The sequence below is a fragment of the Dunckerocampus dactyliophorus genome, chromosome 2 (assembly GCF_027744805.1).
Source record: "Dunckerocampus dactyliophorus isolate RoL2022-P2 chromosome 2, RoL_Ddac_1.1, whole genome shotgun sequence".
Lineage (NCBI taxonomy): Eukaryota > Metazoa > Chordata > Actinopteri > Syngnathiformes > Syngnathidae > Dunckerocampus > Dunckerocampus dactyliophorus.
This window is the reverse complement of record NC_072820.1, coordinates 15,640,668-15,667,402: the sequence shown is the minus strand read 5'-3', so window position 1 is coordinate 15,667,402 and position 26,735 is coordinate 15,640,668. Positions and strand designations below refer to the sequence as shown.

Here is a 26,735-nt window from a genome sequence, read left to right as displayed (position 1 = left end):
CTGGCTTTAAAAAGAAAATACTTTTTAAAAGACTCTTTAAAAAGATACAACTGGTTTCAGATCTGGATTTCTCCATCTTGTTGGAAGAAAACACATTAACGTTGTTGCCTCATGTCGAATAAGAAGAGATGCAAGGACATTTTAAATTATATTCAAGGCTGATGTGATCCTCTCCTATGCGAAAATAAGCAGGGCGCCATAATTACATTTAGCACATTATCTGAGCAGGATAATCAAAGGGTGACATTAGCAGCGGTATTTACCAGCCTGAACTAGATGCACTGCCTCTCCTCCATCTTGCCGCACCTCAAAACCAGGCCGCGTAAACACAAACCAAACCGTCCATAATACTGCATGCGTCAGACTGACAATGCGTGGTTGGCTTTAAAAAATGCCAGGAGCAAATCATATGTAGGTGGCACACAATGAGCCAAAGATTCATTTGGGCTTTCCAAAAAAAAATAGACAACAGATGCTCTGACGCAGCAACCACCGACGTCTTCACATCCACACAAGGCCTCGGCGTACATCATCATGCAAAGTGCCCTCGGTCCAAACACAACAAACAACGTTTACTAATGAACACGAGTGGAAAAACAATTGGCTTTACCTCGATAATAACCAGCACCAAGATCCGCTGTCGTTCGCCGTCCTAGTAGTATTTAGTCCGCTTTCCTACAGCCTCCCTCCCAGGACGTGTCCACGCTGCGCTCCGGGGAGGAGAGATGCAGGGAGGAGATCGTTATTTGCCTCAGCTTCAAGGTCCGTTGTCAATTAGACGAGAATGGGAGACGGTTGAGGGGGGAAGAGAAAGAGGAGAATGGCAGCGGATAAACAGGATGACGGATCCATCGACTTTGCCTTTCAGTCTAAAAGCCGGGCGATGACATCAGCAGCATCAGCACCAGTAGACAGCCATGATGCAGCAGCAGACGCTGAAGAAGAGGAGGAGCACAAAACAGGCCTTTGGAAAACATTGTGGACCATTTATCTATCCATCTGGCCATGGAGGAGGTATGAGTTATTGATACAGATACAAGTCCAACACACTTGATATTGGGAGTGTCACGAGACGCCAAACTCAGGAGACGTGACGATCCAATAGAGGAGACGAGATTTTAACATTCATTTTAATGTGGTGCGTTTTGAAATTATTGTCCCACGAATTGACGCTAAATGTTATTATAAATATTATAAATTAATTATAATATTATTGTCTACATTATTGTCTACATTAGACCAAAAAAAACACTGTTATGATATGTAATAAATCATTATTACATATATTATTTATTATATTATTATTCTCAATCCCACTGACATACCTTCCCTAGAGGAAGCAGAGACTGAGGATACGAACGCGGACAGTTCCATCACCATGGCTGAGGTATCTGGGGTAGTCAAAATGCTCCCCAGTGGCAAAGCTCCGGGGGTGGACGAGTTTCGCCCTGAATTCCTCAAGGCTTTGGATGTTGCGGGACTGTCTTGGCTGACACGTCTCTTCAACATTGCGTGGAAGTCGGGAACAGTACCTCTGGATTGGCAGACTGGGGTGGTGGTCCCCCTTTTCAAGAAGGGTGACCGGAGGGTGTGTTCCAACTATAGGGGGATCACACTCCTCAGCCTCCCTGGGAAAGTCTATTCCAGGGTGCTGGAGAGAAGGGTACGACCGTTAATCGAACCTCGGCTACAGGAGGTGCAATGTGGTTTTCGTCCTGGTCGCGGAACACTGGACCAGCTCTACACCCTTGCAAGGGTCCTGGAGGGTACTTGGGAGTTTGCCCAACCGGTCTACATGTGCTTTGTGGACCTGGAAAAGGCATTCGACCGTGTCCCCCGCGGTGTCCTGTGGGGGGTGCTCCGGGAGTATGGGATTGGTGGCGCGCTACTACGTGCCATTCAGTCCTTGTACAACCGGAGCAGGAGCCTGGTTCGCATTGCCAGTAGTAAGTCAAGCCTGTTTCCGGTGAACGTTGGCCTCCGCCAAGGCTGCCCTTTGTCACCGATTCTGTTCATAATTTTCATGGACAGAATTTCTAGGCGCAGCCAAGGTGTCGAGGGAGTCCAGTTCGGGGGCACTAGGATCTCATCTCTGCTATTTGCAGACGATGTGGTCCTGATGGCCTCATCGAGCTGTGACCTGCAGCGTTTACTGGGACGGTTTGCATCTGAGTGTGAAGCTTCTGGGATGAGACTCAGCACCTCCAAATCCGAGGCCATGGTTCTCAGTCGGAAAAGGGTGGATTGCTCCCTCCGGGTTGGGAATGAGGTCCTGCCCCAGGTGGAGGAGTTCAAGTATCTCGGGGTCTTGTTCACGAGTGAGGGAAGGTTGGAGCGTGAGGTCGATAGGCGGATCGGCGCAGCGTCTGCAGTAATGCGGTCGCTGTACCGGACCGTCGTGGTGAAGAGAGAGTTGAGCCGGAAGGCAAAGCTCTCAATTTACCGATCGATCTATGTTCCCACCCTCACCTATGGTCATGAGCTTTGGGTCATGACCGAAAGAACGAGATCGCGGATACAAGCGGCTGAAATGAGTTTTCTTCGTAGGGTAGCGGGACTCACCCTAAGAGACAGGGTGAGGAGCTCGGTTATCCGAGAGGAGCTCAGAGTAGAGCCGCTGCTCCTTCACATCGAGAGGAGCCAGCTGAGGTGGCTCGGGCATCTAGTCCGGATGCCTCCCGGACGCCTCCCTGGTGAGGTGTTTTGGGCATGCCCAGCCGGGAGAAGGCCCCGGGGAAGACCTAGGACACGCTGGAGGGATTATGTCTCACAGCTGGCCTGGGAACGCCTCGGTGTCCTCCCGGTGGAGCTGGAGGAGGTGGTCGGGGACCGGGAAGTCTGGGCTTCCCTACTGAGACTGCTGCCCCCGCGACCCGGACCCGGATAAGCGGAGGAAAATGGAATGGAATGGAATGGAATATTATTATTATATATTATTATTATATATGTTATATAATAATACAAAAGAATACTGTAATGTAATATTTTTTTCATTCGTCGTCTTTCACTCTGTAAAGTAGCAGAATTGGCATTTGTGACATGTATTTCCTCACAGGCAATTCATCTGTCAAACTTAAAGACAAATCATTGTGTTTTTATTGGGGCTGTCAAAGTTAACGCGTTAATAACAAGTTAACGGACATTCCCTTTAACGCCACTATTTTTTTTTTGACATGCCATCAACATGCGCACATCCTGTTCGACCCTCAGCCCACATCATAGTTTGAGGAAATGCAGCGGTGTGGCAGTTGATGTGGAGCCACAAGCAGGAACAAATATTGAGCGGAAATGAACAAAAAAAAGGGTATTTTGAATGGTAAGATTAGATTCTCTTAGATTCTCTAAACAAGACCAAAGTTATTTGTATCTAGTGTCGCTGTGAGTTGAATTGTGACCGGAGTACATCGAGTCTCAAACTCCAGAGAGAAGAGAGAAGGTACTGTAGCACTGCAAGTATTTTTAATTGTCATTTATACAGTGGTAGCTTGGCATACGAGTGTCTCAACTAACGAGTGTTTTTGAGATGCGAGCCGTCTCTAATTGATTTTCTGCTTTGAACTGCAAGCTAAAATTTGGGTTACAAGCTGCTAGTTACCTGCAGGCACCTTCCAACTCACCTTCCAACACCCCCGGAGTCTACACCATGTGGTCCTCAAGCTTCAGTCCCTTGTGGTGCCCGCGTTGCTTGAGGCCTCAGAACCTCCCGGAGCCTACACCACGTGGCCTCAAGCTTCAGCCCCTCCCGCTGCCCGCACCGCGATGCTTAAAGGCCTCTTTTAGACGGGTATGAAACCGGCAGTATTCATGTACAATCGGCGGTGCCGCGTGGCGGATACTTCAAGCAAGAAACACTTCCTTTCACTTTTAATGCGCACCCCTTCTTGCTAAATATAGCGACCATGTCCCTAAATTGTCAACACTGATCTCTTCTACTGTATGTATGAGGTGTGTTATGAAGCGAAACCAGTGATCGCTGGAGCTTTTAAAGTTGGTGCCCAGCCAAATATAAGAAGCGTAAATAGAATCACTCAGTGATTAAGGGTGCAGACTAGTCCGAACATCTACGTGGACAATAAACACGACGCTAGCTGTTCAACTTCGATGGGAAAAAAAAAGCCACACGTCACTTACTGACGCTGACGCTGGGAACAACAAGGTAGGTTGCAAGGTGTGCGTTAACTTCCATATTACGTGTATTATCATTCATAGTGGCGATGCAATAGTTCACAGTCTGATTGGCTTCCGGCTGCCCTGTTCTCGCGAGACTGCTTTTCTGAAATTGAGAAATCTCAATACAGAACATATTAAACAAACAAAATCTCTGGGTATAAACGTAAGAGGAGACAATGGCTAAAAAGTTGTGATGAAATGTGAGATTTAATAAAACAGAAATATTGTAAGTATACCGAGGTAATTTGAAAACATCACGCTGACATACGCATGTGTGTTACTCCATGTGGTGTGATGCATGCAACACAACACATACTGTCTACAGCACAGTGAAAACTACATTAAAAATAATTGAACCGGTTGTAGTATTTTTGGTGTTTGATCATGTTTAATGTGACTCATTACTTGCGCAAAGATCAGTACACTGTAGATTTGGCAGCCTGAGCATGGCTAACTGATCTGAACTAAACTAAAGCAGAAATGATAAAGTCGGCCTTGGCCCTGTTTACCAAGCTGAAGCCTCTCAAAGGTCAAAGGGCATCTTGGCGAATACTGATTGCCTTCGTCATGTTGTTCTTCATGTTAGATCGAACAGAAACCTCAAAACAGTGGTCGTTCAAGATGTTGTTTATCTTTATCAATCTCTTGCTATTGAGCACTGATTAGAAATGACTACAGGAGGAATCTTCTTATTCTCGAAACACAAATCACTTAAAAATTAAACCACCGTCATGCGTGACAATATGAAATGAATAAGCCCACGTGGGTGTTTTCTTTTTTCTTTAGCTTTTGTGTGGGCTGTTTGTGATGACACCAAACCACACAGTACCAGTGATGTCAAAGAGGAAAAGTGTGACGATCACCGTAGAACCACAAATGGAGCGTATCAAGACACAGCGGCAGCACAGGAGCAAAAGCATTGCACAGTTGTCTGTTCTGGCTGCTCAGTACAAGCAGTAATCTCCCTCTGCAAGTATGCATGAAGTTAACCTTGTGTACAACTTTTTTTTATTCACCTTGTTCATTTTGTCTATATGTGCCCTGTGAAGACTCCAGTTCACCCATTACCCAGAACAGGAAAAGCAGGTGGAAAATGAATCAATAAATGTTCAACTTCTTTTTAAACATGTATGACAGTTAAGAATTGTACACACTGTGTAATTTACTTTTTTATGGAGGTTAGCTTCTTTTGTCACTTGTATGCCAGTTACGAAGGCTGAAAGCCTCGAACTCCCTGCTTCTGTATATGCTGTATTTCTTTCACATTTCATCAAAAAGTTAACTTTATGGGTTTTTTTTTTACAGTATTTAGCTTCTTTTTAACTTGTATGACTGTTAAGAGTGTTCAAATGTTAGTTAAAACATTGCCTTTACAATATGATTGTGACAGTTTTACCCTGGAACAGATCATTTCTATTTAGATTATTTTCTATAGGAAAATGTGTTCATTGGTCACGGTGTATTTATATGTTAGATTTTGCTTTGAAAAGTTCCAGCTCCTGTCAACAAGCCAAATGGCCCACAAGGCCAAAAGTCCTATAAAAGAAAAACAAAACCTGTTGTTCTAACAGCTCGGTGTTATCGTCTGTGTTGCCAGGATCATTTACTCTATCAAAACAACAAGAACAAGACTGTAGCTAAACAAACTAAAGCCTTGCATCATTTCAGTCATTCCGGCAATGGCAGCAGACACCAGGAGCTCCAAAAACAACAAAATCTGAAAACAGACAGCGTTCAATAGCTGTCACCGAAGATACAAGATCACATGTTGTTCTGTTATTTACACGCACTTGGTTCTTCCTCCTGCTCTGTTTGGGCACATTTCAAGTCGTGCGTCCAGTGCAAAGGCCAATGCTAGGGTAACGCTAGGTTCCACTTATTTACCAAGGGTCTAATTATTTACTCGGCTGCGGGCACAGATAAGGACACCTTAGCGTGCTTGATATGACATAACAGCTTGAAGGAAGAAAAGGGATGTATGAGGTGGAGTTAATAACAAGTATGACTTTTTAGTAGAAACAGTATTTCTAATCTTCCATTTAAGTACAAAAATTTCTAACCTCTGTACCAAACAAGTTGATCGAATCATTTGGAAAAGTGGAACAGTAATAAATCGTAAATTAGGTTACCTGTGTAGACACTGAAACCCAAAATAATCACAGCATTTTCAATTTACACATTATGGAACATTTATGTTGGAAATGGACCTAAAACTGAACTATTGTTTTGAAATAGGATCAGTTCATCGGTGAGCACATGTGGGTGTGGGTGGGTGTGCGCGTGTGTGTGCCTGTGCATTCGCTGCTTTCAGCTCCTCCTCGGCTAAAACAGATTGGCTCTCGGAGGGGAGCCTCCTCTTCCCCAAGATAAAATCAACAGAACCACCTGCAAAAAAATAATAATAATAACTTGAACCAGTTCCAAGCAACTCATTGCTCCACTTGAGGTCAATAGTCAATTGCTTTCAATATCCTGGTGCCTCATAAACAACAATGCAACATGTTAAACAGATATGACCACGGTAGAACACAGATATTAAAAATATTTTTGTGTGTGTAAGTTTGACTGTGGGAGCTAAATAGATGGGATTCAGCATAGCCTCAAATGGGAATTGTACAGTTCTACTTATTTAGGTTCTCTAGAAATGTTAAAGGGTTCCTGACATGATTAATCAACTTTTTAAATTTTTTTAAAGCAAACGGTAAATTTGCAAAAAATTACGTTTATAGTTTATGGTGCCAGCCATGACGAACTCGCTTGCAGCTCAGCGTCATTTCCGGAAGTGAAATCATCACGGGAATATCCCTCAGGGAAACAAACATGGCGATGTGCAAGACGTGGATATTTACAGTGATTAGAGCGAAGATTTGAGCGGTGTGTCAATAGTTTTCGAGGAAAAAAGAAGAAAGACACATTTGGAGATGAAACAGAGAATTTGCACAACTTGACTTAAGCCTTAAGACACGGAGCTAGAGATTGGTCGCTTTCAAAACACACAATGATAACTGTAAATTACTCTGGAGTTGCTATCTTTCAATTATTGTTTTAAATCAGCTTGTTAATGGGTTTTTATAGCCTGTTTTAATGGCTATAAATGTGGCCTCACGTCGACAATGAACATTCACCGTCGCCGCCCCCCACAGTAAACATATCACTGTCAAAAGATGTTTATATAATGTGTATAATGCTTTGCAGCCTTGTTGCAATCGTGGAATAGTGTTTAGAAGACATTATGTAAACAAGACATGACTTGTTCCAACTTTGACGTAGTGGTCGTTCTTTGCTGTCTTGTTTTTTTCCTGTGTACGGGCGGATAGCATCCTTTTTCAAAATGCAGTGATACTGTACTTTCAAGCTTCTTTGTAAAGATGTTCCTTCGAAGTAGTCATCAGTGAAATCATCACTAAAAAGGATAAAACTCGAGGTTGGTGTCCATCTGTCACCCGTTCTCTTCATTTGCTTCTTCCAATGTTGTCTTAAACATTAGTCTTTTGGAAAAGAAAACAAACTGAGAGTATCACTCGGATACTATGAACATCCAGCAGCAACACCACTTTTTGGCATGATTACTATTTTGATGAAAATTACACTGAAGCAAGTCGACGATCTACCTCGAGAAGTGTTTGTTTACTCTGCTTTAGCTGAGAGGTGTTACCCCGATGATGTCACTTCCGGAAAAGAGGCTGAGCTGCGAGCTAGTTCGTCATGGCTGGTGCTATAAATGTCATTTTTGCGAATTTACCGTTTACACTTTCAAAATTTGAACAATGTAGAACATAATTACAAACAATATATAACATATTTAAGCAAAGTTGATTCCTCATGTCAGGGACCCTTTAAATGCCATTTTTTACATAAATTACTTGGCAAACATGACAAAAATAACAATGTGAAAAAAGTATCTTGTTTTTATTATTGTTCTGGACCAGAGCAGCGTACCACAAGTGTGAATTTTATAAAAATAAATAGTAGAACACATATATGTTTTAGTAGTCAAAATCAGCCAGAATAGGCTCCAGCTCAAATTATGAATAAATGTATGAATGAATCTACACAAAGTGTTCAACTTATTTTTACACTTGTATGATCACTGAGAATGATACATCTTCGGCATGCCTCATACTCTCCACTTCTGTAGGCTACTCTGTGACAGGTTATCAAAGAGTTTGTGGTTTTGTTGTATTTTAGTATTATTTCATGGTGATTAGCTTCTTTTTCCACTTGTACGCCACTTGTCACCATTACATTTATGTGCTCAAGTGAGAAATACCTGACACCATGTCAGTATTTGTTTGGTTGTATTCCACTAAAGAGGCTGAAAATGGTGATTATCGCAAAAAGAACTAATCCGATGGTGGACCAGAGCTTTTTCAAATTGCTGCATATGAAAATGTGCAATAAATAGTCTACATTTCATTGTCAACACCCATATTTGGAACTCAGTCTAACCTAGTGCTTTGCTGTTGTGCCCTTCTACTTGTATCTAATGACGCACACGCCCCATGGCCAACAGGTCAAAGACCTATTGCTTTTACATCTGTACTCAAAACGCGCACAGCAGGGCTCAATCACAGTCTGACAGTGGTGCTCGAACACGGTGAACAGGACACCCACCATGATGCAGCGGACTCTGTTTAGCCGGAGTGCAGGGCTCCTAGCCCAGCAGGCTGCCGCAGCATCTGCTGGCCTCGACAGTCCACTAACTGCCAGGAGCGCGCCGCTGCTGCAGCGTCTGGACCGCTCCATGTCGTCTGTCACCATGCCGCCACCGGCGTGCATGCTGCGGCCACTCGAGGCGCCTCTGCGTTACTTGTTCGGACCAGGACCCTCAAACATCCCCCCGCGTGTTTTAGCTGCGGGGGCCAAGCCGATAATTGGTCACCTGCATGCAGAAATGTATGAGGTAATGCATTTGTTTGGGACTTTTTGCGCCCCGATTATAAGTGGAAGCAACTTTAAGAGGTGCACTACTTTGGGTTGCTGAGTGGGAAAAGACCCAATTAAGTTTAAGTTAGATCCTAACTAAGATAGTTTGTTGTTTTATGTGTTTATGTGAGATCACAAATGACTAACTTTGTTGTTGTGATGTGTTTTTGATAGATCATGAATGACATTAAGAAGGGAATCCAGTACGCCTTCCAGACAGACAACAACATGACAATTGCAATGAGTGGGTCCGGTCACGCTGCCATGGAGTGTGCGGTTTTTAACACGGTGGAGCCAGGGGAGAGTGTCCTCGTCGCCATTAACGGGATCTGGGGGGAGCGAGTTGCAGAAATCGCGGAAAGAATGGGTATGTCTTTACGCACGGATTTACGCACTGAAGGTCTTGGGTCCGCTATAAATGGACGTATAGGTTATACATTTGCCTGGTCAATGAATGCTGTTTATAATCTGTAGGTGCAAATGTACATAGAATGGTGAAAACGCCTGGTGGATATTTCAGCAATAAGGAAATTGAACAGGTAAAAATGATTTAACCTTGTGTTGCAAAGTGTTGCTATGATTCCTTGGAATTAAACTACATCTCCCACTTGTCTGTAGGCTATAGAGAAACACAAGCCGGTCCTGTTTTTCCTAACACATGGAGAGTCATCTGCTGGTCTATGCCACCCCATGGACGGCATTGGGGACATCTGCAGAAAGTGCGCCCCCTAGTGTATCTATTTCATTGCGCAAGTAGGTTTTGAACAACTCCACTTTACTATTGTGTTATCTTTATAGACATGATTGCCTCTTCCTTGTCGACACTGTTGCATCACTCGGGGCGGCGCCTATTTTTATGGACCAGCAAAGTAAGACGACGATGAAAAAACTTGTGTGAAAATATGTTTTCAAATTTAACCTGCCTGTTGTTTTGCTGGTAGACATTGATATCCTGTACACTGGCTCTCAAAAGGCCCTGAATGCACCGCCTGGCACGGCACCCATCTCTTTTAATGACAGAGCATGGTGAGGAAGAACTCACATTAGCACAAAACCACCAGCACCAGGAATTGAAAAAAAACTAACCAGGCATTGTCTCTTGTGTTAACCTCGCACAGCCACAAGATGTTTAATAGGAAAACAAAACCAGTCTCCTACCTCTTTGACATGACGCATTTGTCCAACTACTGGGGTTGTGATGGTAAACCGGCCAGAATGTAAGTTTGATTGCAATCTAAATTATATCATCTGAATGGATTCAGCACAGATCACTGATCGCTACTTTATTTATGTTAAGATATCACCACACTGGCCCAGTGTCTGGATTCTTTGCCTTAAGAGAGAGTTTGGCAATTCTTGCTGAGAGGGTAAGGGGACACAACATGACTTCATCCCTCATCAATTCAGGACGCACGTCCACCTCCAATTTGTTCATATTTCCAACAGAAACCTTAACTGTCATGGAAGTGTTAAAATAAGTTAGCCGCTGATATTAAAACAAATAAATCGTACATTCACTCTTAATTCAAATGCATGCAGCTTAATTTACACTGTACATATCATTTTTGCTGACTTTTGGACTGAGGAGCCTGGACAGAGATGCATGTAACAAATAGCTGTTTAATTTGCATAAGAAACCAAATAGGTTGTACTACTTGAGTTGCTGCACTACAGCTACATAACAAGTTTTGTGGCGGCATCACAAAAAAATAACATTTAAAAAACCAAAGTAAAAGCAAAACACAATTGCAGAGTTAATCCTTTAGATGCTCACGGAGGTGAAATCTTGCAAAAAGAGACATTTTTGTGCAACTTTTGATGCATATTTTCCCCAAAATTTTGTGTGGAATTCTACATTGTATGTCCGTATTAAAATTGTACCTTTTTAATATTATTGGTCTCAATTGTAAATCCTTCACCTGACTATCCTATTAATAAGGTTATTTTATTTTGTATATTTATATTTTGTGTATTGTACTTTGTATATTTATTTCGATTGTGAGTAAACTGAACAACACTGATCTTTGCCGCCCTCCAGGGGCTGGAGGAGTCTTGGAGGAAACACAAAGAGGTGGCAGCCTACCTGTACAGAGGACTTGAAGACTTGGGTCTCAAACTCTTCATTCCTGATAGGGTGAGGCAGATAGACAAGCAATAACATGCACTGAATGAATGGTAATGGTTTCATTTTATTTTGAACATGCATACAGGTCACATTGGAATCCATCACATGCTACAATTCATAGTTTCACATGTCCAAAAAGGAGTAAAAAGAAGCAAAGCTTGTTTAATCCTACCCCCTTTCCGTTCCACATCAATTGCTAATACATTTGTTTTTGCACTTCCTGTATTCAACAAGTACCATTTACTAAGTTTGAAATAGAACCCAATTAGAAATACCATAAGAAACGATATCAGGGTGATCACGAATAAAGATGTATTATTGTAATGTTTACTACCTTGTGCTTCATCATTTCCAGTGTTGATTTTGTGCAATGCTCTGCAGGATTTGAGGCTTCCCTCAGTGACCACCATCGCCATCCCTGACGGCTATGACTGGAGGGAGTTGCTGGCGTACATCATGAAGAACCACAATATGGAGATGACTGGTGGCCTGGGCCCCTCCATTGGCATGGTGCGTATTGGGCCTTTCAGTCCTGTGTAGTAAACAAATGACTCGCCTGGGTTATTGTTGCAATGTAATAGTTTAATAGCATCACTTCAGCTTTCTGAGTTAACTTCTGAGTCACTATAGATGCACTTCCAGCCAATATTCTGATGCATACGACTTTCCATTAGGTGATGCGGATTGGACTGATGGGGTATAACTGTGAGAAGACAAACGCTGACATGGCACTGCACGCCTTGGCAGACGCTCTCAAAAACTGTAAAAAAAGCAAGGCTTAAGGAGCAGATTCCCACAGCATAGTGACCACGGACAAAGGAAAGATTGACCATTATAGTGAAAAATCTGTACTTGTGATTGTAAATGCGTTGCAAAGCAGACTGTTTCTTGTTTGTGAGTAGTTTTGAAATTGACAAGTAGACGCCACATGGTCTATGCTGAATGCACTGATAGATGTCAATAAATGTGGATTGTTTTATCAATTGTTGGCCTCATTGTGTGGTAAAGTAAAAAGGCAGTTCAGAAACATCTACAATCTAGGTTCCCAAAGTGGGGTACGCGTACTCTGTGGGGTACACCAATTGTTATGGGGGTACGTGAATAAAAATGAAAAACGACTAGCGCCTAACACTTACAATTACGAGTGCGCTTGAACACCTCACGGCGTAAGGAGAACAGAGCAGAAAGGAGACAAAGCGTGGAGCTGTTCATTGCTGAGTGTGCATTATATGAACACATAAGTAGGTCTGATGATTATTTTGTGCATTAAGAGTGTGCATGTATATATTTTTCTACTTCGGACACTGCTTTGTCATGATTGTTAAACTTTCCCCTACAATTTGGTATTAAATTAATATGCACACTTAAACCATGACCACCAGAGTGGACAAAAAAGTGACGCTCAAATTCAACCCATTGAAACGGACGGATGCCAGCATCAAACTGGAATAAAAGATATGTAGGGTGATTACTTATCTATTTCTAAGTGCCCGTGTGAAACTTTATCAAAATGTGACCATTCAAAATACACGTTTTTGACCCCAAAGTACTATAAAAAATAATTAACCAATTAATTATGTAAAATTTTTCCAAGTTAATTCAGATAAAATGGTTTATGTTTTTTTAAGGAGTAGGGGGTACATGGCTTCGGATCAAATGTCTGAAGGGGTACGCGACTGTAAAAAGTTTGGGAACCACTGATCTACAACGGCTACTTTTCACCTACAGGTATTTAAAACTGTCAAGCGTCCAAACTACATTTCCCATAATCCTCTGGTGTGTGACAGTGTCGAAGACATCAGAGCTAAAAGCTGTCGAAAATTGTTAGCCAGTCTCTGGCTGCAGTCGATTTTGCATAATGTCGTGTCCTGTAATGCATTCAGGTAGGACCGTGTTTAACTTATCAATCTATATTAATGTATAAAATAACTTAAGTGTGATTTCCTCTGCATTTTGAGAGAATAAACACAAGACTAAACTAGATTGTGGTGACTCTGGGTAGGACACTGAAGCTAATTTAAGCATTTCAAGTACCGTCCTCCTGACCCATTTAAGTTATCTCATGGTTCCGATATATCTGGGAGTATTCGGCGTCATTTTAAAGGTAAAATTGTGGCTTCTACAGTAAACTATTACAAGCGTCACCTCGTATAACCAGTCCAGTGCAAACAGCCATCATTCTTCTTCTGTAGACCGTAAATGAGAAGCTTGTCGCCCGCCATCCCCACCTGCTGGTAATGAGTAGTGTTACAACACCTTACTGCACTGCAGGATTATTAAAAAAAAATGTTTTATACATTTTGCTTCTGTGTGAGAGTGTACATTTTTTAAATACAGACAAACTATTTGGCTTTATTTGGGTTTTATTTGGAAAACTACCACAACTCCCATGTTTGATGCTCATCATGGCCAAGACCTCAGAGGTGAAATAGTAACAAAATAGTAACATAAGAAGTATCTTATCATTTTAATACTTATTAATTATAATATTTTCTATTATTTTATTTCTTATTTTTATTATATCTATATTATTTTCTTTTTTCTAGCTGTCATTGGTCCTTAGAATGACAATTTCTTCTTAGTAGTGTATCCATCTATCCATTTTGTTAATCCTTATAATTAATTCTCCCTATCCTGTTGTGTTTTGTATTTAGTGGAGATGAACCCAGCCATTCTGCCTCTAGACTGGCTTATGGGTACATGGCAGTCTGATGAACCAGGGGAGGGATGCTTTCCCACTATCAAACCTTTCCGCTACTCAGAGATGCTCCACTTCAGCCATGTTGGACAGCCAGTCATCAATTTCATGTAGGTTTTGACAGCTCTTGTACATGTAAAGATACACATGGAATCTGAGATCGACAAATATCTAAGAGAAATGATCTCAGCATCCTCTTGGCAGCTGACTACTTCTGCTCTGATAGGTTCAATGCCTACCATGCAGACTCCAAGAAGCCACTGCACAGAGAGTGTGGCTTCATAAGAATGCAGCCGGGAACCAATAAAGTGGCGTTTATTGTGGCACAAAACTCAGGTACTGTCTAACAGAGGTGTGGACCCGAGTCACACAACTTGGGAGTCAGTTCACAATTTTGATGACTTTGGATTACTGCTACGGGAAGTGAAAATGGAAGTAAAGTTGGTCCACTCTTCTAGGAAGGCTTTCTACAAGAATGTTTCTGTGAAATTTTTTCTCCATTTGTCCAGAAAAACATTTGTGTGGTCAAATGTTACTAATGTTGGACCTGAGAGAGGTCCCAAAAGACATCCCAAAGGTGTTTGATTAGGACTGGGAACATAAGTTCCCACAAGTTGTTCCAATAAAGCATAAAATTATTTGAGTGGTCTTGATTAACGAAGAGATGTGCCCCAATATTGAACCATATCGTGAACATTTAGTACAGCGCAAACTTGGTGTATAAAGCCAGCATAAGACGTTCAATATTGTGTGTCAGCATGTTTTCTTGGTTTTTTTTTTATGCAGGTCTGGTGGAGATTGAAGAGGGTGAGCTGACAGGCCAGCAGCTGAACCTGCGGAGCCACTCTGTTGCCAGAATCTCCTTCGCCAAGGAACCGCATGTACAGGAGGTGCCTATCTCATATTTATTGGACTCATCTGGGTGGGGAACACGCAAAAATCCTAGAATTTTTCCCATTGTTTCTTTTAGATTTCAAGAGTGTTTCAGCTCAAAGCAGATGGGAGACTGGAGCAGAGGGTTTCCATGGCAACAGACAACCAGCCACTCATAGAACACTTGCACATCACTTACGTACGAACATCTTGAGCCAAAAAGATGGTCACCTCATTGATGCATTACAGTAGACACCCATAATACATGTTGCTAAATAGGAATCAGATGATATGAGAAGTTGGTTATTTTAACTCGGTTTATGTCATATCCTTAAACTGCTCTAAATGTGTAATTGTCTGTTTTTTTGTGCATGTTTACTGTAACTCTTATAAAACAATGCTGAATGCATGTTAAATTCCATATTCATCAAGTATAAAGACAGCTGAGTCTTGCGTTTATTTTCATGTGGGTGAATTTTTGTCAATAAATGATGTTTTTGAAGTGAAATGGTTTCATTTATGGTTTACTTGTGGAAGCAAATTAGGTAATCCGATGCATCAAAACACACATCAGATTTTTTGTACTCATTTGTTTGTAATGATATTTTTCTCCTTATTTGTTGGCTATACCATCATGCCGCAAATAATAAATAATATATTTATAACAGGTTTTTTAATGACTTCCACTAAGCAACAAGGGGCGTAATTAGCTTGGGTATTGATGACAAAATGAGGCGCACGGTGACCTAGTGGTTAGCATGTTGGCCACACAGTCAGGAGATCGGGAAGACCTGGGTTCAAATCCCCGTTGGGTTTGCATGTTTGCGTGCGTGCGTGAGTTTCCTCCCACATTCCAAAAACATGCATGTTAGGTTAATTGGCAACTCTAAATATGTGGCTGGTGACTAGTTTACCCCGCCTCTTGCCCAAAGTCAGCTGGGATAGGCTCCAGCATACCCCCGCCACCCTAATGAGGATAATCGCCATAGAAAATGGATCAATGAGAAAAGAATTTAAAAAGTAAAACTTTTGATTTATTGCAGAAAAAACAATCATACAAATACACATTAACACTGTAGAAGGAGAAAAAAAACACCAAGCATATCACACCAACATTCTGAAGAGTTTTTTATACTGCTATGGCTTTAATTGTTGAAAAAATAAAATCATAAATAATCTATTTACAGATTAAAAGTTAAGGAAAACACACCAATAAAATATGCACACAAGTTCTCTGTGCAGACGTGCTTTGGCCAAAAAACTGGACCCTGAAAGACCAACCCAGCATTTCTTGGTGAAATTATTATGGATTAAAGCCATTAGATGTAAGCAGGAGATAGGATATTGCAGCGTGCTGAGGTGTAAAGGCCTCAGTTAAATACCTCTTTGCCACATCTCAATGCAGAGATCCACCACGACTTCATAGAAGAACAGTGTGTGTGTGTGTGTGTGTGTGTTACAAATTGTTAGCTCCCGCTGCGACTACCCTTTGGATGAAGCGCAATCACGTGCAGAGTCATGTGACAGAAGCCAAAAGATGCTGATGACACATTTGTCAATGTCCATTCAGCAAAAAGTCAGATCACCGGGGCCGGATGTCTTTTATTGGCATGTGGTATCAAAACAATAAAGGTTCCAAGGGGGCGGTGTGGGTCACTGGTCCTTCATGATGTACACGTACATCATGGTGAGGAAGTAGCGCAGAGACTCCAGGGCCGAGGAAAGCCAGTGGTGTTCATGGCCGAGGTCCTTCTTCACCACACATTTTGTCATTTCCACCTGCAGCAGAAGCATCATTTGGACAGTTCAACCTGTACTAGGCTTCAATTTGGGGGAAAAAAAGACCTCAATTGGTTAAAAAAAAAAAAAAAGTCAGGTAAGGAGGTCATATCATGATGTTATACTTTATGGCTAAAAACATGGATAATGCCTTTCATCACTTGTGTTATTAAATTATGACTACAAGACTGCATATTTTACATTTTGGATAGCATACTTGTATTATTTTAAATTTATGATTTGTCAACAGTTGCTGCTTATAAATTACAAGATATAACACAACATTTAATTACCATTTTTTATTTACCAACATTTAATAAGGCAGCAAGCAGTGAAATTACTGTCATTGTACTTTTTATTCAGGTACTTTACTTTTTCATATAACTTGAATTCTATTATTTAACTTTGCTTTAATATACTGTATTTTAATTAAATGACTTTTACCATAACTGACACAGCAACTTTCCAAACACAATGTATTTATCAAGGCAAGTATGAATTTAATATGAATACAGTAATCCCTTGTTTATCGCTCCTAATTGGACCTGACTGTGATAAGTGAATTTCTGTGAAGTAGGATTCCTTATGTTATATTTTCATAGTTATGGCATAGAAAACTTGTTTACAAGCTTCTAAATATGTTTTCTAGAGCCATGTAGACATGAAATAACACCTTTACACTCATATTACCCAATATAGTACCCATAATAAAAGTAAATAAGACAATAAGACACAAATAAGACAAATATTGTTGACATAAAATCAACAGTGACTTACTCCCCGCTTGGTCCCGTGAGGCCAGCTCTGGTCAGATTTCGGTGATGAGGAACATAGCCACTTAAGTAAAGAGTTTGGCTTCTCAAAACAATATGCGTTCAAAAGAATAATACATTTGCATCACGATAATGCGTCCTCGAAAAAAAATCACACCTCACAAATCGCTCTGCGTTACTTTCTCTCTGTTCGTATCACTGCGCGCTATCAGATATCGATTGTTGGATGTGATGAAAATGGCTGCGATGCTTGTATTACTTGTAATGTATTACTCTTTTGAACGTATATTGTTTTGAGCAACCAAACTCTTTACTTAAGTGCCCCAGCAACTAACCGGAACCACGTTCCTCATCACCAAAATCTGACCAAGTGGAGCGTAGCTCACCGTTGATGCACTACACTGCTGATGGTGATGTCATAAGAGGCTCATAATGAGGCTTATTACCGAGCCAAATGGACATACAGTATGAGATTATGCACCAAACAAAAATGCACAGCAAGGACCGCTGTAACACATTATTCGTGAACGCATAAATTTACTTACGTGTGCAAAATTGGGGGCTTTCTAACATAGTTTATCCAGTCAATAAACAAATGACAGGCTCATACAGCTCAGAAAACACACTAATTGGTCAACACACTAATTAGTCACAGCACCATTTAAGAATACCAGCTCTCAATTAGCACATATCAAATATATTCAAAAATCTTCAAGATTAAACACTTTCAATGCACAACATCATCAAACTTACTTATTTGTTCATTTAACGCACACACAACAATGAACAACTTCATGTTGTCACCTTTCTTCTGCACTGTACTACCTGCTGTGGTTGTTCACGAGGCATTCGAGCGCATTACGAAAATCTAAGTGTCCGACGCCATTCTCATCAAGCCGTTTTTAAGTTTTGTTCACTTCACCCCTACGGCAATCTGCGTCCTCCTACGGGTACGCATACCCCACTTTGGGAACCTAGGGCTTAATGGCTTCTTCATACATTCGTATTTTTGTTCATTTAGCTATTTTTATGCTTGAAAATGCTTAATTCTGGCAAAAATACATACAAATTTGCTTAAATATGCATATTGTTTGACGAATAACAGCTTATATGCAAGCACGAAAGAGCATGCAATATATGTTAGACAAGCCATGATACAGAAATTCAACAGCGATGTGGCAAGGGACTCCTAAAAACGGTCATTTGTTATTATTCTATCAAAACAAACATCCAGTCATTCATTTTCTATGCTGCTTATCCTCACTAGGGTCCAGTGAAGTCACCAGCTGACTTTGGTACACCCTGGACATGGTCGCCAGCCGTTCGCAGGGTTAATGGTCCACCTGCCTAACTCGCAACTTAAAAACCAGCATAATAAACGGTGGTGATGCACAAAAATAGGGAGATATTTAACAAAATGTACACTCAAGGCCTAAAAATGTAGCTTTTTCCAATTGTAAGTTGAATTTGATCAAAATAAAACAGCCTTTAAAGACTCCACACAGCATTGCACCAGTACGAATGAGCAGAGACGACATAAGACAACGGAACTCACCCAGCCTCCTCGTCTCTTCAGCCAATGAGTCAGGTACTTGCGAACAAACTGGCCGAGACTGTCCACGATGATGTGAACTGTACTCACATGGCCTTGTCTGACACAGTCCACCGCCAGGGCTCCTGCTACTGCGTACATGGAGACCACCTTGCCCCACGTTATACCTGCAGCAGCGACACAGACATGAAGGGTGTCACTTATATGAATAGTATCAACAGATCTCAGTATAAATCATCAAACCACTGTCAACTACAAAGTTCAAATTTTTCAAAGCTCAAATGAAAAAGAAATATACTAGCGATGCTCGATACTGGCTTTCTTACCGATGTGTAAGAACGTAAACACTATTTAAGAACATTTTCCACGTTTTGTCATCGTTTCTCGCTTGTAGTGTAAACGAACACATATTGACACTACCCGTTGCAGCTTAAAACGTATAGTAAATTACAAAATGTCCAAATATAACATTATCAAGTGAAAACATTGTACTCACGTCAAAGGGATGCACATTTAGAAGACGTACTCAATTTAAAACACGCGGTAGCGCAAGGTGGCAGAACTCGATGAAGCCACACGTCGTTCGAGCGGTTCTGTCGCGCTGTTATCATTGTCGGTCGACATACTACTCACGTTGACTGTCACCAAATGTGGAGACGTGATTCAGAACGAGACAGAAGCCGAGTATAAGTGGAGTAAACCGTTAACTCTCCACTCATCAACAAGCAACAACTACTTACAACAGTTGCTAACGACAATCACAAGACCCGGAAACGGAAGTGAAACTTAGTGACTATTTATAGTCTGGTGACATGAGTCGTAGGATTAGTAACAGTAGAACGCATTAAGAACTACATTGTATTTATTATTTATTTATAAATAATTCTGATATTTTTTGTTATTTAAGTGCATACAGTATGTTCCACTTCCATCGTGTTAAATTATATTGTTTAAAAATGACTGTTCAACAGAAAAGTTTTTTTTCCTCTTATTTTCAATAAAGATATTTCAAAACAACAGACTTTATAATAATTATAATACCGTAAAACTTAAATATTTTTGGCCAAGGTTATAATAACATTCACAATCTCATACCGGAAGGGAAGTATCTAAATTTGTGGAGTTTTGATCCTTATTTGTATGCAAGTAATCATGCTCCTCCTTATTTCTTTAATAATGTGCTCCGAATATAATTATGTGTATTCACGTTTAAAAAGATGGCATGGGCCAGGGATGTCCAAACTTCTTCTACCATTGCCCGCAAACTGAAAAGTCAAAGAATGAGGGGGCCATTTTGATATTTTTATACTGCAAAAATCCGCCACAGCTATGCTAAAAAGTAGGGTTTTAACTGAATTTTTAGACGGTGTTTTCAAAAGTAATGCGCGTAGCCCCAGGGGGTACACCAATCGTCATGGGGGTACATGAATAAAAATGAAAACAATTAATAAAAATAATTAACACCTCACAGCACAAGGAGAACAGAGCAGAAAGGAGACAGAGCATGAAGTTGTGTGCATGTATGTATTTTTCTTTGTCATGATTGTTAAACGTTCCCCTACAATTTGGTATTAAATTAATATGCAGACTTAAATCTTAGCCATCATGAGTGGACAAAAAGTGAAGCTCAAATTCAACCCATGCAAACGGATGTCAACATCAAACTGGAATAAAAGATATGTAGGATAATTACGATGTATTTATCAGTGCTCATGTGAAACTTTATCAAAATGTGACCATGCAAAATACTAATAAAATTGTTCAATATTTAAAGTTAATTAAGTTAAAAGGTCTGTGTTGTTTTTTTTTTTTTTAAGTGTGCAGGAGTTAGAGCAGGGGTAGGGAACCTATGGCTCGGGAGCCAGATGTGGCTCTTTTGATGCCTGCATCTGGCTCTCAAACATGTCTTAACACGATAAAAATGTATTTTTGTTTTTTTGTTCGCTGACCTTTTAATGTACATTACAGAAATCACAGTGTTAAAAATAACACTCAAAATATAAAACTTTGTTATGCATTTTAGTCCATCCATCCATTTTCTACCACAATGCGGGTGGCCAGAGCCAGTGCCAGCTGTCCTTCCAATATTTTCCGGGTCAAACACCAAAATTCGATTATCACTGGATAATGCGGTAGCCTATTCGCGGTAGTCTATTCGCATGAACTTCCCTTCCTTAAATCAAATAGTCAGATCGCTAATTCTGGAAAAAGAAAAAGATACGGAGTACGGTGCAATAAAAAGAATAACTTTAGAGGTCCTCCTTAAAAATGCCCACATTTACTTGTATTCAATGTTAAAAAATATTATATGGCTCTCAAGGAAATCCATTTTAAAATATGTGGCTTTTATGGCTCTCTTAGCCAAAAAGGTTCCCGACCCCTGAGTTAGAGGTACTGTACATGGCATTACTGTAGACACGACTGTAAAAAGTTTGGGAACCACCGCGTTAATGTCTATATATTCAAAGGTTCAAACCCTGGTGTTTATTAATAAGCTGGTTCGGTGGACTTTGCACTTGAGCAAATTGTAATGATATAACGTGTCAACATATTGGACCTGATAAGACTGTGTGACATGTTGTCTATGGAAAGAGGCCACTGAGGCAGCAAAATGTATAGAGTATAATACAACAGTGTCGCATACATTTGTTTATTTGCGGTGGCCCGCCACAATTCAATTTGGTCTACCACAGAAAGCTTTTGCACTCGCTTTTACTTTAGATTTGGGGCCATCAGGTCACATACGCGGTACAGTGTAGCAATGTGATTGAATGGCCAGTAGATGGCATCGTAACTCTGCAAGCAACAGCACTAACTAGCTTGGCACACTGTGCAAAAGCAGAGAGGGTGGTCAAACAGAACTTTCTGACAATGCGAAACAGAAAATAAACAGATAATTAATATACAACAATGAACTACCATTCCTTGGCAAGAGCTAACACAAACAAGTAACTAACAAAGTGCCCAGGAAAACAACATGAATCATTTTTTTGAATCACCCGTTTTGCATTAGGGTTGATTATTCAAATTAGCCCACCATGTCATCCTCCACCACAATTAAACAGCTGATCAGTGGGAAATGGTGTACAAGATATTGAAATATGCCAAAAGAGTCACTGCCTTTCTAGATCCGGTTACCAATTTTTGCTGCCATGATAGATCCAGTGGGATTAATGGCATTAAAGTGCTTCAAGGCTTCCACGATCACCATCCTAGCCATAACAGAGTATGACAGCAGCTATAAACAGGACAGCCTGATCCCGAGGCGAGCTTTAACGAGATAAAGTGTCCGTGGTAGCTGTCAGAGCTGGTCATGTCCTCCTCCCTTTGCCCAGAAGCTCACTAAGAATAGAGAGGAGATTGTCGGGGATAACCGGAGGAGAAGGCGGAAAGGAGATAAATGGAGCAGCAGCTAGTAATGTGTCAATGTGGGGAAAGCACAGGGTCATTATGAGTATATGGTATTGATAGATAACGAATCCATGTACTTTTATATTTTTTTTCCAAACAGAGGAGCCTTAATTCATGAGGCATACTGAGCCAAAAGGCTTATGTGAATTTCCTTCTATTTATATCCACTTGTCAAAGTATGTTGCTCTTTACCAGGAATCCCACGCCGCTTCCAAAAATGTGCACATCCTTGGGACGTCCCCAAAAAAGGCAGGAGAGTCAAACGAAGCTAGCGGGTCTATATTTAAACTTTCCTGGCAAATGGACATGTTCAACAAAAAAGTGGCCAAACTACTTTCATGGATGTTTTTATGCCTTCTTCTTTTGTGGACACTTGCCAGATGTGATGATTCAGAGCTGTTGTCATGACAACCACACAAGGCTCTTACCCTTCCCAACACCGAAGTTTTATGCAGCAAGCTCTTTGGTTATTATATGATTAGTTAACAATGGATTTCGAATATAACACCCACCTTCTCTGTCAAAAACCAGCAGAGTGCTCCTGTCAGAGGATCTTTTTAGCATTTTTGCAGCACATTCCTTAGAAATACCAGAGTGCTATTAGATAGAGGATCTTTGACTAACATTTTTGCAGTAGGTCCTTCAAAAGAGCAAGGCACTCCTGTCATATGGAGGATATTTTACTAGCGTTTTTGCAGTCAGTCCTTAAAAATAGCAGAGTGCTCCTGTCATATAGGACTGCTAAAATGAGGATAGCTCCTCAGTTATGTACCTGTGGAGAAGATCTCTGTTGCCACCCCGATGAAAGCGTCCGAAACCATGTTCTCCATGGCAACGGAAATGTTGAGCTGCCGGGCTACGTTCCTGTACAAACTGGGCATTACGCACTCCAGCTCATCACCTAGGTAACAGGAGGAACCCATAGACAAGAAAGAAGATCACACTTAATATGAATGGATGAAGAACAATCATTACCACAATGCAAATTGATATTCTTCTTCTTCTTCCACCTGCCTTTGCAAAGATTATAATGCTAACACTATTATATACTTAGCATTGCCTTGAAATACATCACAAAGAAGACTGTGTGAGTGAGAGGAAGAAAACCTCTGACTCGCTTGGCGGGGGAGAAGTCGCACCCGTTGGTTTGCACGTATAAATGTCTAGAAGCCGAATCTAAGACGACTCACATTTTCCCAGAAAACAAGGGGAAAAGTAACATCGTATTGGGGTCAATTTAGCATTTTAGAATACAACAGACCATTAAAGCAGGTTGACAGCGATGATAAACACAATTCTCCTTATTACAAGCCAGTGTAGCATCAACAAGATGTGATATAACTGTTTCATATTGTTGCAATCATTTCCATGAAAGAAACCATGGTGCCTTCCAAAATTGTCTTACCGAGACAGAGAAGCACAAAAGACACCTCGGCAAGAGTAGAGTTCGAAGGCTGTAGATTGAGTTCACTTTTGGACCATCCCAGTCCGTTCTGGTTGAGCCTGGAGAGAATGTAGTCCCGACACAAGGCTTTGGACTGGGACACCAGCTCTTTCTCGGTCAAAGATCGGTCAAATACTTCCAGGACCTCTGCTGCAAACACTGAAGACTTGCGTAAAACGTCCATGACCTCCTGCAGGGGATCTGGGTCAAGGAGTGTCCCACGTCTTCAAGTGTGTGTCTCTCTCAGGCGAAAAATTTAAAGCAACTGTGAGGATAAAAAAAAAAACATGAATAACATTAATAGAAGCAAAGATAATTGGTCACAAATGAGCATTTAAAAGCAAGTACACACAAGTCACACCACATTCTTGCACTCTTGCTGACACTAGATGCTTTATTTGAAGAATAATCACACATAAAGACATTCAGGGTGACAAATCTGTGTAGAAACTTACATAAGAATAATGCTGTAGGCGTTATTATTGTGAGTCACATGGTCAAGATAGAGCTCCATGTCTTGTATTATGCAACACTGATATCACAAGACGGTATTATTTATTTGATGAATAATAATGCCACTAAAATCACATTATAAAGTTAAGGGGTTTTTACAAATAAACGAAGTAAACGGATGTTGCGTTGCAAGGCAGGAGGTAAGTAGCACGCTTACCTTGCACATTCTCAGACGTCCTGTGCAGTTATTTGCATTCACTCCAACAAGCTTTGGGTGGCGTTTGTCGCCAAATAATAATGAAAATCACAATCAAAACGCCAGCAGTAGACGCTGTGCTCCGCTAGTGCTCCTACCCAGAAATGTTCATGTCGACTTTCAGCGTAAAACCCCTCCAGGACGCCAGCCTGCCTTGCTTGCTTGGCGCCTACCTGTTGTTCCACCTTGCGAGCAGGGTGCGCTCCATTCAGTGACAGGAAACGGCCGGAGGGACCGGTCGGGCCGCCCATCCCACAAACACGTCCACCCTTTTCGGGCGGAGATAATCAACATACATTCTCTTTGGACACATAATATAATACAATAGCCATTAATCTAATGGAATACACATTTGTTTCATTGTAATAAAATTGTTTTTGTTTTATGTTACTGTACCCTGCTGTTATCAAAGGTGCTGCACACTTAATCCCCAGTAAACCGACTCATTTAGCATGAACGTAACATTATGTTTTAACTTATTTTATTTCACAAAAAAATATTTAATATGAGTTTATTATACAGTACATTGAACAGGGGAAGTTAGTCCATTGAAATGTTGGATACATTGCAGAAACTATATGAAAGGTTTTCCCCCGTGCATCACATTAACAGGTATTTCTAATTTGCCCTTCTCGTATAAAGGTCAGCTAAATATTAGAAACAGCTGCCAACCTGAACATTTCTTTACTGTAGCTAAGAATTTTATTTTATGTTTGTCCGCTGGGAGTCGCTGTTTACTCCTTATTTTTGTACAAGGGAAAGTCCTATTAAAGAAAAGAAACAACTATGCAGTGGTGTTATATAATGTTGTGGCCATTATTGATCATTTCTATTATTTCATACAACGCATGCATTTCATTGATTTTATATTATGTTTGCAAGAAATGAAGTCAGGCAGGGATGTCCAAAGTGCAGCCAAATATTTGACATCCTGTAGTCTAAGAATATAATTAAAAATTTTAAGTCCATGTAAGAACGTCAAAAAAAGTTTTTAAAAGGTGAAAAACAGTTAGCATAACATATCATGTGACCTACTATGTTGGCCTACAGAGCTTAAAAAATGTATTGAATGAACTTTCAAAAGCAGGCTTTTCAGAAAAACAAAAAATACAAAACAAAAAATTTTCATTGAAAAAAATATTAAAAGACACTTGTTGGCAAATTCCTATTGTGAACATTTTAAATGGTTTTAAACTGTTAAATGAACGTAATATGTGTAATGTGTCGTATTATGTAAGTATTAGTGTGATATCTAACATTTATTCTAACATTCATTTCAACTTTTGTTAGTATATGCTTTTATGATGTTGTGTTGTAGTATTCAGTTATATTTTTAGAATATGTCACAGGCAATGAAAAACAAGCTGCGGGGCCACAATAGGACAGTCCTGTTTATAACAGCCTATAATGTTAAATAAAGTCAACATGGATAACTTTTAATATTAATTAATATGTTAATAATTGTGGTATCATCATTTACAGTCATTGTGAGTGGAACAATAAACATTAAACATTAAAAACGCGGATGAGTAACAATCATGTTGTGGTGAATAGTAATGTTTCAGAGAGTTTAGTTCTTAAGAAAACTAGGGGTGTGAAATTATAATTATAATTATTAATTCATATTGAATCATATTTAGTGTGTTTTTTTGTGCCAATCAAATTATTCATCACTAACTTTACAGTTTCTGTATACAAGTTGCCTTTTTATAAAAATCTGCTTTTATGCATTGGGCTTCTTGTGCTAGAGTTGTTGGTGGTGGAAAACAATGGTCAGTCACACCCTGAAGTGAACATTCATTGGCTGTCATTGTGTTTGGGCTTGTTTAGCATCAGCTGAGTAGTAGTTGAGAGGGCAAGGTGAGGAGCGGAGTGTAGCAGAGTGGAGACATGAAAATGAAGGAGTACGGTAGAGTGAGTGGTCCAATGAATGGGGGAAAAAATGCCAGAATGGCACCATTGATCAACGTAGAGTGACATGCCTTCTTTGTAAGAAGGAGTTTGCTGACCACCAAAGCAGCTCAAGTTTAGCCTGCCAAATCAATGCAAAGCCCCTGTCACGAGTGCAGCCACAGATAACGTTAGCAGCAAAGACCTTACCAATTTAAGCGAGCCATACCAAAGCTCTTCGCCAAACTAAACTTCAGGAGAAAACGCCGACTATGAGCAAGTCTGCAGCCGACAGGCTGACAAATGTTGTTGCCAAGTAGATAGCAATGAACTGCAGGCCGATAAGCATAGTGGAAGACAAGGGGTTAACAGAGATGTTGCGTCC

The 26,735-nt window shown here is 40.6% G+C and overlaps 4 protein-coding genes across 9 annotated transcripts in view; 2 read left to right on the top strand and 2 right to left on the bottom strand.

Annotated features, from left to right (window-relative positions):
- Nucleotides 1-1,012, bottom strand: part of kif1ab (kinesin family member 1Ab) — a 30,627-nt gene extending 29,615 nt beyond the window's left edge. For 2 of the 5 annotated variants that reach the window (XM_054766159.1, XM_054766167.1), the window contains exon 1: nt 611-1,010. The gene's annotated coding sequence lies outside the window, so the exon portion shown is untranslated. Of the gene's footprint in view, nt 1-610 lie in introns of all 5 variants that reach the window. The other 3 variants (XM_054766174.1, XM_054766184.1, XM_054766150.1) reach the window with 2 other exon arrangements.
- A 7,715-nt stretch (nt 1,013-8,727) lies between these two features.
- On the top strand, nt 8,728-12,204 carry agxtb (alanine--glyoxylate and serine--pyruvate aminotransferase b). The gene is made up of 11 exons (XM_054768710.1): nt 8,728-9,073; nt 9,271-9,463; nt 9,571-9,635; nt 9,715-9,815; nt 9,895-9,965; nt 10,038-10,122; nt 10,215-10,313; nt 10,394-10,463; nt 11,135-11,230; nt 11,603-11,731; nt 11,896-12,204. Exons 1-11 carry the CDS (start codon nt 8,786-8,788, stop codon nt 12,001-12,003), a joined length of 1,305 nt encoding a protein of 434 aa, XP_054624685.1. The 5' UTR covers nt 8,728-8,785; the 3' UTR covers nt 12,004-12,204.
- Nucleotides 12,205-12,343: 139 nt separating this feature from the next.
- thap4 (THAP domain containing 4) lies at nt 12,344-15,294 on the top strand. The gene is made up of 5 exons (XM_054768714.1): nt 12,344-13,104; nt 13,876-14,029; nt 14,146-14,255; nt 14,706-14,809; nt 14,890-15,294. The coding sequence occupies exons 1-5, from the start codon at nt 13,080-13,082 to the stop codon at nt 15,004-15,006; spliced, it is 510 nt and encodes a 169-aa protein (XP_054624689.1). The 5' UTR covers nt 12,344-13,079; the 3' UTR covers nt 15,007-15,294.
- Nucleotides 15,295-15,776: 482 nt separating this feature from the next.
- Nucleotides 15,777-24,671, bottom strand: LOC129177501 (bcl-2-related ovarian killer protein homolog A-like). 2 transcript variants are annotated; one of them, XM_054768713.1, is made up of 5 exons: nt 24,559-24,671; nt 23,713-24,016; nt 23,080-23,208; nt 18,900-19,063; nt 15,777-16,571 (listed from the first exon to the last, which is right to left on the bottom strand). In XM_054768713.1, the coding sequence occupies exons 2-5, from the start codon at nt 23,933-23,935 to the stop codon at nt 16,446-16,448; spliced, it is 642 nt and encodes a 213-aa protein (XP_054624688.1). In that variant the 5' UTR covers nt 23,936-24,016; nt 24,559-24,671; the 3' UTR covers nt 15,777-16,445. The 2 variants fall into 2 exon arrangements, with proteins under 2 accessions (XP_054624688.1, XP_054624687.1); XM_054768712.1 differs by having other exon boundaries at nt 15,779-16,571; nt 24,422-24,664.
- Nucleotides 24,672-26,735: the final 2,064 nt, after the last annotated feature.

Bases quoted from the DNA above. Each gene is read 5' to 3' on its own strand.
- agxtb (XM_054768710.1), top strand. From the start codon at position 8,786: ATGATGCAGCGGACTCTGTTTAGCCGGAGTGCAGGGCTCCTAGCCCAG. The intron at 9,966-10,037 runs GTAAGACGACGA...TTTTGCTGGTAG, and splicing joins TATTTTTATGGACCAGCAAA to ACATTGATATCCTGTACACT. The intron at 10,314-10,393 runs GTAAGTTTGATT...ATTTATGTTAAG, and splicing joins GATGGTAAACCGGCCAGAAT to ATATCACCACACTGGCCCAG.
- thap4 (XM_054768714.1), top strand. From the start codon at position 13,080: ATGTCGTGTCCTGTAATGCATTCAG. The intron at 14,256-14,705 runs GTACTGTCTAAC...TTTTTTATGCAG, and splicing joins TATTGTGGCACAAAACTCAG to GTCTGGTGGAGATTGAAGAG. The intron at 14,810-14,889 runs GTGCCTATCTCA...TGTTTCTTTTAG, and splicing joins AGGAACCGCATGTACAGGAG to ATTTCAAGAGTGTTTCAGCT.
- LOC129177501 (XM_054768713.1), bottom strand. From the start codon at position 23,935: ATGGACGTTTTACGCAAGTCTTCAGTGTTTGCAGCAGAGGTCCTGGAA. The intron at 23,209-23,712 runs GTAAGACAATTT...CCTGTTACCTAG, and splicing joins TTTTGTGCTTCTCTGTCTCG to GTGATGAGCTGGAGTGCGTA. The intron at 19,064-23,079 runs GTACATAACTGA...TCGCTGCTGCAG, and splicing joins AACAGAGATCTTCTCCACAG to GTATAACGTGGGGCAAGGTG.